The sequence below is a fragment of the Mandrillus leucophaeus genome, unplaced genomic scaffold (genome assembly GCF_000951045.1).
Source record: "Mandrillus leucophaeus isolate KB7577 unplaced genomic scaffold, Mleu.le_1.0 Scaffold207, whole genome shotgun sequence".
NCBI lineage: Eukaryota > Metazoa > Chordata > Mammalia > Primates > Cercopithecidae > Mandrillus > Mandrillus leucophaeus.
The window spans coordinates 4,092,034-4,104,843 of NW_012102110.1; the positions used below are offsets into that span (position 1 = coordinate 4,092,034).

The 12,810-nt window shown below is 38.3% G+C and overlaps 2 protein-coding genes across 4 annotated transcripts in view; one reads left to right on the top strand and one right to left on the bottom strand.

The window, feature by feature from the left end:
• Positions 1-224: 224 nt before the first annotated feature.
• On the bottom strand, positions 225-2,692 carry METTL18 (methyltransferase like 18). 3 transcript variants are annotated; one of them, XM_011979954.1, is made up of 2 exons: positions 2,532-2,692; positions 225-1,588 (listed from the first exon to the last, which is right to left on the bottom strand). In XM_011979954.1, the coding sequence occupies exon 2, from the start codon at positions 1,384-1,386 to the stop codon at positions 268-270; it is 1,119 nt and encodes a 372-aa protein (XP_011835344.1). In that variant the 5' UTR covers positions 1,387-1,588; positions 2,532-2,692; the 3' UTR covers positions 225-267. The 3 variants fall into 3 exon arrangements, with proteins under 3 accessions (XP_011835344.1, XP_011835346.1, XP_011835345.1); XM_011979956.1 differs by having other exon boundaries at positions 2,586-2,617; XM_011979955.1 differs by lacking the exon at positions 2,532-2,692 and adding an exon at positions 2,320-2,376.
• Positions 2,693-2,791: 99 nt separating this feature from the next.
• The window catches only part of LOC105539605 (chromosome unknown open reading frame, human C1orf112), a 60,129-nt gene continuing 50,110 nt past the window's right edge, over positions 2,792-12,810 (top strand). The window contains exons 1-6 of the mRNA XM_011979957.1: positions 2,792-2,960; positions 6,679-6,705; positions 8,620-8,708; positions 10,346-10,450; positions 11,199-11,339; positions 12,104-12,269. Of these exons, the coding sequence (XP_011835347.1) occupies positions 2,921-2,960; positions 6,679-6,705; positions 8,620-8,708; positions 10,346-10,450; positions 11,199-11,339; positions 12,104-12,269 (568 nt within the window). The 5' untranslated portion in view covers positions 2,792-2,920. The remainder of the gene's footprint in view (positions 2,961-6,678; positions 6,706-8,619; positions 8,709-10,345; positions 10,451-11,198; positions 11,340-12,103; positions 12,270-12,810) is intronic.

Consider the following 12,810-nt stretch of genomic DNA (forward strand, 5'->3'; position numbering starts at 1 on the left):
AATGTCAAAGATGGTAAAAAGGTCAAATAGAATGAAGATGGAGAATACCAGAATTTGCTACAAAATGATTTCCCAGGAGATCTCATCAAATGCACAAGGATATTTTCTCAGTTTCACCTAGTGAGTACAAGATTGCTAACACAGCTCACTTATGATTTGGATAAACTAAACAAACATCAAAAATTCAGAAAAATTAATAGCAAGACAGAAATCAAACACTCAAATTTTTGGTCCTCTGTTTATTTCATTTTGGTTACTCAGTGAATATTAACCGGGAGACTTAAAAGTTATTTCAATTATGAACCGCTTCAATCCTTCATCAATTATTTTGAGTATTCTGGTCTTAAAAACATCCCTTTCTTCTATAAACTTCTGAAAGAGGTGAACACCTCCACCTACACCAAAATAATGTGCTTTGCTAGCCAAAAGTACACGTCCATTTTTACTTAACAGTCTAAGGAAAGTCTGGTGCAAATTACTGTAATAATCTGGGTTGTAAATGGTTTCTGAGGTGAGAATGAGATCATATTTTACAAAAAGTTTTTCACTGCTTAGTACAAGCTTACAAAACTCAGACCACTCACCAGAAAAAAATCGGCATTTATATAGTTCTTGTGTTACTTTTGGTTTCTTGCATCTTTTCAGATCTGGCTCATTTACATCATTTTCTTCATCTTCCAAAGTGGAATTAGCTACTACATTAGCTAAGGTTACTTCATCAATCACCATACTGTTATAATCTTGAAAGTGAATTTCTTTGGCCCCTCCCTTGAATGCAGTTATACCCAGTAAACCTGATCCACAACCAAGATCCAAGACTTTTTTCCCGGCAAATTTCACTTTGGCCTTTGTGAAATAAGCCAGGAGGTCAAAGGTACATTCCCAGATTTTTAAGCCTCCTTCATAAACACCTGTAATCAGATCAGAGTGAGAAGAAAAGCTTTTTGAAACTATGTTTTCTCCAGGGAAGTTCTCTTTCAACAAGATGGTTTTCACTACTGAGAAGTTAACATGCTGGAAACCTGGTAATGTTTCTATGACTTTATTTTCTAACATCTTTAAATCTTTAGGCATAGCATGCTCTTTAGCAGCTCTCAAGGAGGGCTGTTTTCCATATGGCTCCAAGTTACTTGAATTGTTGGCTGCACTGAGTGGACTGTCTGTGTCTTGAGAGGGAGCTGCATTTTCCATTGACTTATGTTCCCACAAGTGACCCTGAGGCAAGTCAAATTGTTCTGCAGAACATTTTCTGTCCCTGTCTTCTCCTTTTTGACTTTCTGAGACTGACAGCTCTTTTGAGGAATCCAGGGTCAAAGCTCCATCTCCAGTGGGTGTTAATTCATTTTCCAGATGGTCTTCTATAGTGAAATTAAACTGAAAGGTCATCCTCTTATTAAATGCACACGATTGTTAAATTCAGATTCTTCAACTTCTGGATAGAATTTGATGACACACACAAACCTGCCTCAATTATTCAATTAATTTTGTTGGGCCCAATTTCTCTTTAGCAGCTTATACATGGTAACAAACATTTAGAGGTATTTCCAAATTACTTTTTAGACGTCTTCGGTCCTCTTTCCATGTAACTCTGGAAGGAAAAAAAACAGAAAGAAAATGATGATTAAAGCAAAATGGCACATTTCACTAAAGTGTAATATTAAACAGCCACCTCCAATCCCTCCCTGCCCCACTATACAGTTGCCTTTTCTAAAAAAGTTGTGGGGAAGAGAGAGAGATAAAGAGATTTGGACGCTCATATACACCTTAAGGGTTCAAAAGTGGGAGAAGAAAATCAGCTATAAAAACAAACAGAAGAACAGCAGCAGCAACCACCACCACCACCTGGACAAACATAAAGTCCAAGATATTCAGACAGGACGGCCTAGTTACTTGCCATCTTTCAGCTGTCTTGACTGTGTCCAACCATATTCACCCCCTAAGCTTCCAGAATAATTTCACTTCTGTCTTTTACAAAAGACGTACAATATTTTATTTTGATAAGTGGGCGTCCCTTTAAAAAACATGCATAGGTATGGTCTGGTGTGTGTAAATTCATCCAAGACTTCACTCCAAACATTTAGTCGAGAACAGCAGCCCTAAGTGTATGGAAGTGGGGGTAATTTGGAAATAATTAGTAAAGACTAATTTGATGGCAGAGCGAACGCAAACTAGGGCAATGCAGCAGTTTGGAGAGGCCTGTAGAAATCAGAAGCAACTTTATTGAGAATCTTCTATCCACTGCGCTAGACACTATACCATCTGCCTCTGTTTTTACAGTTCTGGCAAGTGGGATCTTTATTCCCTTTACACAAGATTTACAATTCGGGGGAGAGGAGGATCACCCAGTCCAGCGGCTAGGAACGCGCCTCTTTTCTCTCCCATCACGCTGCAAGGCTCGGAGTCACTTCCGGCTGCAGGTCCCAGGACAAATCCGACCCTAGAAGTGCAATCTCAAAACCCCATGGGTAGCAAATCTGGGACTTCTGGCCCTCACCTCCCCATTTGAATGTAATGTTTACAGTGATCCAGACCTGAGAATGCTAGCTTCCCGACACGTCCTGGGATCGCGCGTCTGAAAATCTCACCTCACGACACCTCCTCCGGACTGAAATCGCGCACCAGCGAGTCGAGTCCTCCGGAGGCTAGAGAAGCCCGACTTTCTTTCCGGCCTTGAGGGACCCGGGCTCACCAAGAAACCAGCCGTCCTCCTCTCTATGGTTCTGGAGCCGGCGGAGAGAGCGCAAGGGTTGGCGGGACTGTGAGTTTCCGGTCTGGGCTGTGGCGGGACTGTGAGTTTCCGGTCTGGGCTGTGGCGGGATTGGTTTGAAGGTGTGCTGTTTGACAAAAGTATGTCTCAGGAACGCGCCGTCCCGGCTAGCGCGGTTCCCCTGGAAGAATTAAGTAGCTGGCCAGAGGAACTATGCCGCCGGGAACTGCCATCCGTCCTGCCCCGACTCCTCATATCCTTCCTTGGTTGTCATTTCCACCTAGAGAGGGGTGTGGGCGGGTCGCGAACCTCTCTCTTCTGTGCCGTCAGACTCACCGTCAGGCTGGGTTATATTACCGCGGCGTGAACCCCTTCTTTTCTTTGTCAGTGAGTGGGATGAAAAGCGAGGGACTGGAGGGGAAGCGACAACCATGGTAGATCTAAGGCTTTGGCCCTGGAAAGGCTCGCGGACGTGTTCTGACCTAAGGGTTTAGCAGTGGATGTGGCGTTTTCTTCCATTCCTTCTTTGAGTTTTTCTGTACTCGTTGCTTGCAATTAAGTGTAAATACTTTTGGTAGTGGGTAATGGGAGAGGCAAGGACTCAGACCTGGGGTATGAGGATAGCTCTGGCTCTTAATAGGTTGAGATAAAGCGAGATACTGTGAGCTTTTGTCTCCCGTAAAAAGGGTGGTGAATATGAATAATGCCTTTCTTAGCGTTGTAAGAATTGAAGGACACAGTTCTGTGGTGTGAAATCTTTAAAAGATGTTCAGTAAATAAAAATAATTTTCCTCCTTCCTCTCTCAGACCTCTTCTTCCTCCTCTTCTTTTTTTTTTTTTTTGAGGCAAGTTCTCACTCCTCTTGCTGGGCTGGAGTCTTTTTCTGAAAGAGTTGCTTCCGCTTGTTGGCTTTTGACTGTTGCATTTGAGGCGCTTAGCGCCTTTGTCATCCAGGTGCAGCACATTCTTGATTGGTCTCATGCCTTTGTGGTTGTAAATGTGCCTGGAATCCTAGCCTTTTCATGGTAAACCATATGTATATGTATCTTTTTCACAACTTTTGAGCCCACCTTTATACAATTACACTCAAAAGAAAAAAAGTAACCTTCACTTGAGACAGTCTCAACACTGCACAAATATTGTGCAGCTAAAGCCCCATATAATCACATAGAAGTCATTCACCTAGACATTAGCAAAATCTCAGAAAGTGCCAAGGCCCCCTTTTTAAGTTTTTGTGTAGATACACAATTGCCGTCTTAAAGGAGTTTCAACTTGAAAACAAATAGCCACCCTAAAAACATTCAAAAACACTTAAACTGCATGCATAATGTGTGTGAGACATGATGTTAGCCTTTGGGAGAATAGAGACACGGAACATGTTTCCTCTCCTTCCCCACAAGCTTATAGAGAGACTTCATTAAGTTGAAAGTCAACATTCCCACCTAGCTTTGCACTTCAAACGACATATTCAAAAAAGCCGGAACTTCTTCCTCTGGTTTTCCTCATCTGAGTAAATGGTTTCACAAACTGAAACCTTGAATCCTGTCTCTCTCACACACCCGATCAGTAAGTTCTGTTGTTTCTGATTCCAAACTGTCTTGAATCAATCCATTTATTTCCATCCTCATTGCTACCACTCTGATTCCAAACCCCTATCACCCTCTCACTTGGAGTATTAATAGTTTCCTTGTTTCTACTCATAATTATTACAAGAAAGCTCAGAGGGGAAAAACACAGATCACGTAATTTCCCTTTTTAAAGCACTTTACCTTCAAGGCTCCAGGTGATCTAAGCCTTGCCCTTCTCTCATACCTAGTTAACTACACTCTATTCATGAATACATTAGGCTCACCTACCTCAGGATCTTTGTGCTCAGCCTGGTTCTCCCAGCCTTTTGCATATTTCATGTTTATATCTTGGCCCAAATGTCACCTCCTTAGAGGGGCTTTTTCAGAGCCTTCAATCTTAGGTAGTTCCCCCAAACCCAGTCTTACACTTGTATCAATTGACCTGTTCAGTTTTCTAAAAAGCACATTATCGTTAAAAAAAATGCTCTTGTTTGCTTTGTATATTTTCCACTTTTACACATTACGTTGCAAAGTTCATAAAAGCAGCAAGTTGATTTTCTTCACAGCGTTATCCTCAGCACCTAGAACAGTGCCTGACACATAGTAAGCATTCATTAAAGGGCTAAAAATATTTCATGTTTTAAAAATTCTTGAGAGTCTAATTAGACAATACTTTTTTTTCAGCTTATGGTAGTATTTTAGCTTCACTATTTTAACAAATGAAAAATTTGCAACAAATCTACAATGCCACTACCCCCCAAAATCATTTTCATGTTTTGCATTTTACATATTATTTTCTAGGCCTTACCTGCATGTCTGCATAATCATAACTGACTAATTTTGGAACAGCTAGCAATTATTTGAGCTTTACTGAAATTTTTTCATGAGGCCAATTCTATCCTACTGAACTCAAATTTGAGTTAATGATGACCTCATTTTGATTGCTGCTGTAAAAATATATGTGGAAAATAAGATTTCAGAAGAGGAATGAATTCTTGTATTAGTGTCGTGGGATTATAGGTTCCTTTTTTGTTTTTTTTTTTTGAGATGGAGTCTCACCCTGCCACCCAGGCTGGAGTGCAATGGCGCCGTCTCAGCTCACAGCAGCCAGGTTCAAGTGATTCTCCTGCCTCAGCCTCCTGAATAGCTGGGATTACAGGCACGCACCACCATGCGTGGCTCATTTTTTGAATCTTTAGTAGAGACAGGGTTTCACCATGTTGGCCAGGCTGGTCTCGAACTCCTGACCTTGTGATCTGCCTGCCTTGGCCTCCCAAAGTGCTGGGACTACAGGCGTGAGCCACCGCGCCCGGGCGGGTTATTCATTTTTCTTGTTGACATTCTTTGATGATTCTTATAGTGTTGTTACAGTAAAACATTTCTAACAATTATTTTTGATGGTATATATGGAGAATTTGTTGTCATGTATTTGTAAGCTGCTATGTGCAGAAGAATTTCAGTCTAATAAGGTTGGTAAGATAGATACATGTAAGTAATATGAAAATAAGATAAAAGGTGATGAGTGACGCAAGACAGGTATAAATTAAGTACTATAGAAATGTTGAGGAAAGAGAAATTTCTTGTAATAGAAATTGGAAGTACAAACTGGGCATGGTGGTGTGCGTCTGTAATCCCAGCTCCTTGAGAGGCTGGTATGGGAGGATCACTTTAGCCCAGGAGCTTGAGGCTGCAGTGAGGTATGATCATGTCACTGCACTCCATCTTGGGTGACAGCAAGACCCTCTTTTTTTTTTTTTTTTTTTTTTTTTTTCTTGACACGGAGTCTTCCTCTGTCGTGTATGCTGCAGTACAATGGCGCAATCTCGGCTCCCTGCAACCTCCGCCTCCCAGGTTCAAGTGATTCTCCTGCGTCAGTCTCCTTAGCAGCTGAGATTACAGGCGCGCGCCACCATGCCCACCTAATTTTTTTGTATTTTTAGTAGGGACAGTTTCACCATGTTGGTCAGGCTGGTCTCGTGCTCCTGACCTCTTGTTCCACCTGCCTTGGTCTCCCAAATTGCTGGGATTACAGGCGTGAGCCACCCGCCTGGCCCTGAGCGAGACCCTCTCTCAAAAAATAAATAAATCATAAACCTGTGGATTACTGTAGCACTGTTTCTCATCTGTCAAAAATATTTCATGACTATGCATAGTTTGAAAAGGCAAGTTTGTCCTTGGGCAATTTTCAAAATATTTCTTTAATGTATTTTCACAATACTGTTTACCTAATCTTAAGTTTTTAAAAGCAAAATTAAGCCAGTAATTTGAGTCCAATTCCAATCTCTTATGGGTCATTGCTTAAATTTCAAAAGGGTTTTTTTTTTTTTAAGTTTATTCTGATAATGAATACTCTATTATTATGATACTAGTATCTTCCTTAATTATCCTACTCATTGTCTCAACATTCTGACAGTTGGATTGAGCATGTTCGTAAGTTAAATTGTTTTAATTGTATTATTTGATGTTAAAGTCCGAGTCCCCACATACCTCAATGGATGTGTCCTACAGTTTTGTATTCCCTTGAAATGTAACTGTTTTCTATGTTACAGCCTTTATAACCTTCAGTTACTTGAAATGAACAAATTCCTTCAAATTCCAGCACTTAAAAGTTTTAAATTACGTTTTGGATAAATACCAAAAGTGTTTTGTTGATGATGTATGTATAAAAAAATTATAAATATTAAACGTTATGATTAGACCTATGTAAAACCTGATTTACAGACCACTGAATAACTATCAGTCTCTAACATATTTAGTGTCATTTAGAAAATACTTTCTAAATTGTCAAAAGCTGATTGTCTAGGTGATAACAAATTTATCATTTGGAGGAAGTTGGCTTTCTCATTTTCATGTCTTCTTCAGTCTTACTTGACAAGATTTATTCTTTTAGTCAGAAGAGAGTTTAGACTGCTCAGTTTACTCATATTTTGAGTTAGCTTTTCTATTTAGAGTTCACTTGGTTGTGGAATATTCATTTATAATTTGAATCTACATTGTGTAATGGGACCTAATTTTTTTTTTTGCTTTGTTTTTGATGAAGTCTCATTCTGTCACCCAGGTTGGAGTGCAGTGGCATGATCTTTGCTCACTGCAACCTCCACCTTCCAGGTTCAGGTGATTCTCCTGCTTCAGTCTCCCAAGTCGTTGGGATTACAGGCATGCTTCACCACATCTGGCTAATTTTTGTATTTTTAGTAGAGATGAGGTTTCACCATGTTGGCCCGGCTGGTCTCAAAACTCCTGAGCTCAAGTGATCTTCCTGCCTTGTCCTCTGTAACTACTGGGATTACAGACATGAGCCACCAAGCCTAGCCCCGAAGTTTGTTTTGTTTTGTTTTGTTTTCGAGACAAGATCTTGCTCTGTTACCCAGGCTGGAGAGCAGTGGTGTGATCATAGCTCACTGCAGCCTGAACTCCTGGGTTCAAGCTATTCTCCTGCCTCCATCTTCTAAAGTGCTGGGATTACAGATCTGAGCCATCATGCTTGGCCTACTTTTTTGTTTGTTTGTTTTAGGGGACAGGGTCTTGCTTTGTCACCAAAACTGGAGTGTAGTGGTGCGAACACAGCTCACTGCAGCCTCCATCTCCCAGGCTCAAGCAGTCCTCTCACCTCAGCCTTCCAAGTAGCTGAGACCGTAGGTACGTGCTACCATGCCTGGCTAATTTTCTATTTATATATTTATTTTTTGGTAGACATGAGGTCTTGTCATGTTTCCCAGGTTGGTCTTTAACTCCTGGGCTCAGGCAGTCCTCCTGCCTCAGCTAACCAAAGTGTTGGGATTACAGGCATGAGCCACCATGCATGGCATAATTTTTTTTGAGTAAATTTTTTTTTATCTTGAGTATAGAAGTGATTCATGTTCATTGTGGAAAATATGAAACATAGAAAAACAGAAAAGATTACAAAACATCTAATCTGAAATGGTTAAGATTTTGATGAGAACAGTCTCATCTCATTTCCATATGTTCCTGCCAGCCTATGCATCATTCTTTGTACATGTTTATATTAAAATTGGTGTTATATTTTGGAAACTTTTTGTTTAACTACATTTTGAACATTTTTCATGTTTTAAAATGTCATTTTAATGATGGCAGATCCTATTCAATAGATATACAGACACCTATTCAACTGGTCCACAGTTGTTGGATATGTAGGTTGTTTCCTTTCTCTGTCGCTGTCTCTCTTTTTTTTGGCTATTACTTAATAGTTTCCCTACATAGAATGTGGTGTTTTGAAAGTATATCAAGCTTTAGATTGGTAGTATTCTTGCATTTAATAAAGGGCAGTGGCCTTTGTTGACTGACATGACAATATTTTTATAAAATATGTTATTTGCTTTACAGAAATTTTGAAAATTATTGTAGAAATGTTTTTACCTCATATGAACCACCTGACATTGGAACAGACTTTCTTTTCACAAGTGTTACCAAAGGTATAATACTATTACCTGAAAGTACATGTTATAAGGAATCTAACCTCTCAGTCTTAGATAATTTATCATTAATTATGGGTCTGTTTTTCTAATATATCAAATATATTCAAAATAAAAATAAGGAGTAAATAGATCTCATGTGAGACTATAATCGTGTTAGTGTGATCATTAGGCAATTAAAAACTGTCATAGACTGGGCGTGGTGGCTCATGCCTGCAATCCATGCATTTTGGGAGGCTGAGGTGGGTGGATCATCTGAGGTCAGGAGTTGGAGACCAGCCGTGGTCAACATGATGAAACCCTGTCTCTACTAAAAATACAAAAAATTAGCTGGACATGGTGACTGGTGCCTATAATCCCAGCTACTTAGGAGGCTGAAACAGGAGAATTGCCTGAGCCTGGGAGGCAGAGGTTGCATTGAGTCAAGATCGCGCCATTGCACTCCAGCCTGGGCAATAAGAGCGATGCTCCGTCTCAAAAAAAAAAGAAAAAATTTTTATTTTCAGATTGTATGAGTCTTTTGCTAATTGATTTTAAATTATTTGTAGTCAATTTTAAATGTTCGTGTATTTTAAAGCCTCTGTATTCCAGCCTGGGTGAAACCCTGAATTCCAAAAAAAAAAAAAAAAAAAAAAGCGGGAATATTGGCAAAATCAAGTAACTAAGATAAAACATTAAATTCACAGACTACGTTATTACTTTTTAGATATATATGGTATACGTTTTCTCTGAAAAGCACAAGCATACTTTTTTTGTTTTAAATGGAGGCAACCAAAGATACTTTGGTGCCAAAATGAAACATTATTTGTAATTAATCTCTTATTGAAATGGGTTTCTAACTTTAGCTTTTAAACATAATCTTTCAGGTTTCTTGTACTCATAGTCACTTGATGATTCTCTATCTGAAATATTTCTTAGAATTTGTTCTTGACCACCAGAAAAAGATTCAACTATTACATAGATAAAAATAGATGTTGAATGTTAACAGGCCTACGGGAAACAGTATCTTCTTTAACTACATTGTATTGTTGACTATGTTGCTATTCTTGTAATGTTTAGGTCATTTAAATTGTTAGAAAGATCCAAGTATTAAGATCTTAGGGTGGCTAACTTTTCACAGACCAAAAGCTTAGTTGTAAGGTCATATACTATACTCTTAATTCAGGAAGGTTATCTTGAATTGGGTCAAAAAGGAAACTGGTTAGAAAATAAGCAAGTAGTGATTAGGAGATTCAGTGCAAATTCCTTCCAGAAAATACCGTTGTAAATGGCCATACGAATGTGGACTCTTCAAGACAGTCAAATTTATTGGGCAAAAGTAATACTTTTATTTCTTGCATCTCTAAAACGTGAACTTTGAGTGATTTTTTTTAAAAATTGATGCTATTAAATAGATCCAAACCATAGAAATGGAAAATAAATTTCTGTTTGAGGCTTTTGGGGGGAATTATATTGTAAAAGTACCTTTTCTCTATATTTTGTGCTTAATTAGGTACAATTGTTAAGCTAGATGACAGCCCGTAGATGTTACTAAGTGCAAAATCAAATTATCGTATTGCGTTTTCTCTGTAAAGTTTTGTCTTGTCTTTTCTAGTGATTTCTCTTATTACTGTTTATTACTTGATTTGTTTTTACAGACTGTGAAATTATTTGATGACATGGTATATGAATTAACCAGTCAAGCCAGAGGACTGTCAAGCCAAAATTTGGAAATCCAGACTACTTTAAGGAATATTTTACAGGTAAGTCAAATGTATTAGAAAGCAGGAGAGAGAGGGAGTTTAAAGAATATCAAAATTTTTATACTGATACTGATTAGCCATGTATTCTTATGTAATGGTATAATGTTGGAATTAAATGTATAGAATTAAAGACGTGAATATAGAAACATGAATTCTGAATAATAAACTCTTATAAGAAGACAAGTCATCAAGCTAGCTTACCCTACCTGTATTTTTTTTTTTTTTGAGACGGAGTCTCGCTCTGTCACCCAGGCTGGAGTGTAGTGGTGTGATCTTGGCTCACTGCAAACTCCTCCTCCCCGGTTCACACCATTCTCCTGCCTCAGCCTCCCAAGTAGCTGGGACTACAGGCACTCGCTACCACGCCCGGCTAATTTTTTGTATTTTTAGTAGAGACGGGGTTTCACTGTGTTAGGATGGTCTTGATCTCCTGACCTCGTGATCCGCCCGCCTTGGCCTCCCAAAGTGCTGGGATTACATGCGTGAAACACCGTTCTCAGCCTACCCGACCTGTATTTTCAAGGTATATGTGTAGAACACCTGCCATGTGTTTTGAAGTTTGGGTTAGGATTCTAAATGGCTAGACAGTTGTTCCAGTATTTGTAGTTCTGATAGACTAAAGTTCTGTGAAAAGAGGAACAGACTGTGTCTTGTTCATTGCTGTATTTGTAGCACCCAGCATACTGACTAATACCTTTTCAGTGCACAAAAAATATATTCTGAATGAAATTTCCTTCCTTATTCACAGACAATGGTGCAGCTCTTAGGAGCTCTTACAGGATGTGTTCAGCATGTCTGTGCCACACAGGAATCCATCATTTTGGAAAATATTCAGAGTCTCCCCTCCTCAGTCCTTCATGTAATTAAAAGCACATTTGTGCATTGTAAGGTGAGTAAAGGTCTAATTATACTTTGAATGGTATATAATCAATGTGCATAGGGGCTGAGTAAAATAATGTTTGTATAAGATTTTACATTTTAGTCTGTATTATTGAAATAAACTTTTCTATACAATAAAGAACATGTAAGTAAATAATTGTTTCAAAAAAAGTGGTTATAAGGAAGTCATTAAAAGTGGCTTTTTGGGGGTTTTTAGTTTTATTTTATTTCCCCTCTATAAAGGAAGAAATTTTAAGAATTTATGTTGAGACAGACACAGGGATCCTGAAATAGTTCTGTCATGTTGCATTGATCAATATTCAGTTACCATTATGATTAGATGTCAGAACTTCCTTTTATAAAGGGAAATTAATCCTTGTTTAGTCCATCTCTGCATTCCAAAGGTAGCCTTGAGGCACAAAAGCTTGCCTAGAATTTATGGGGTTCAGACAGTTTTAATATTGCTATTTGCTGAGCAAATGAAAATAGCTAGTTAATTAATACCTCTCTTTGCTGATAGGATGCTAAAAATGTCATGCACCTGGCCTAATGTTACCTTTCTTTTAGTTCTGTATTTGTAAGATCATGGAAGTCAAATAATATTTTATACATGCTTGCATCTCTTGAAGTACACTATATTTAATGGATGTTCACTAAACAATCAATGTGTAATTCAGTAAATTTATGATTTCTAATAGTATGAGTTAAAGTAAATTTGGTTCTTGAGCTTTTTATGATTTGTTTTTTCTCTCATTTTTATTTATCCGTAATCAGAATAGTGAATCTGTGTATTCTGGGCGTTTACACCTAGTTTCAGACCTTCTTCAGGCTCTTTTCAAGGAGGCCTATTCTCTTCAAAAGCAGCTAATGGAACTGCTGGACATGGTTTGCATGGACCCTTCAGTAGATGAGAATGATGATATTTTGAATATGGTAATAGGTGAGTGAAGAAAACTTTCTGCTTAGTATATGGTGACTGTAAATCATATATCAGTTAAAATTGTCTCTAATGATTCCTGTTATTTTCTTACTAATTATGCGTTAACATTGATTTAAATCTTACCAAATACATTTTAATCTTTAAATTTGGGATTTGTAAAATTTATTTTGGGTACCTTAACCTAGATTTGCGTATTCAGTTACTGTAATTTCTCCACAATGATTAACTTATATAACTTTATGTTCTCTGAGGTTGACCATATTCAGAGACAATAACTTTCACATTTTTTAAACCATAACTCATATTGAGATGCAGTTTATATTTCCTTCCAGAATACATATAAATATGTGCATATGTGTATGTAAATATGTCTATTCTCATATTATAATGAAGTATACTCATTTTACATGTAATGCACTTTATACTAGTTTATTTTTATTTATTTATTTATTTTTGACACAGTCTCCCTCTGTCGCCCAGGCTAGAGTGCAGTGACGCAATCTTGGCTCACTGCAACCTCGCCTCCCGGACTCAGGCGATT

What these genes read in the sequence shown, in the direction of transcription:
- METTL18 (XM_011979954.1), bottom strand. Translation starts at nt 1,386, where the DNA reads ATGACCTTTCAGTTTAATTTCACTATAGAAGACCATCTGGAAAATGAA.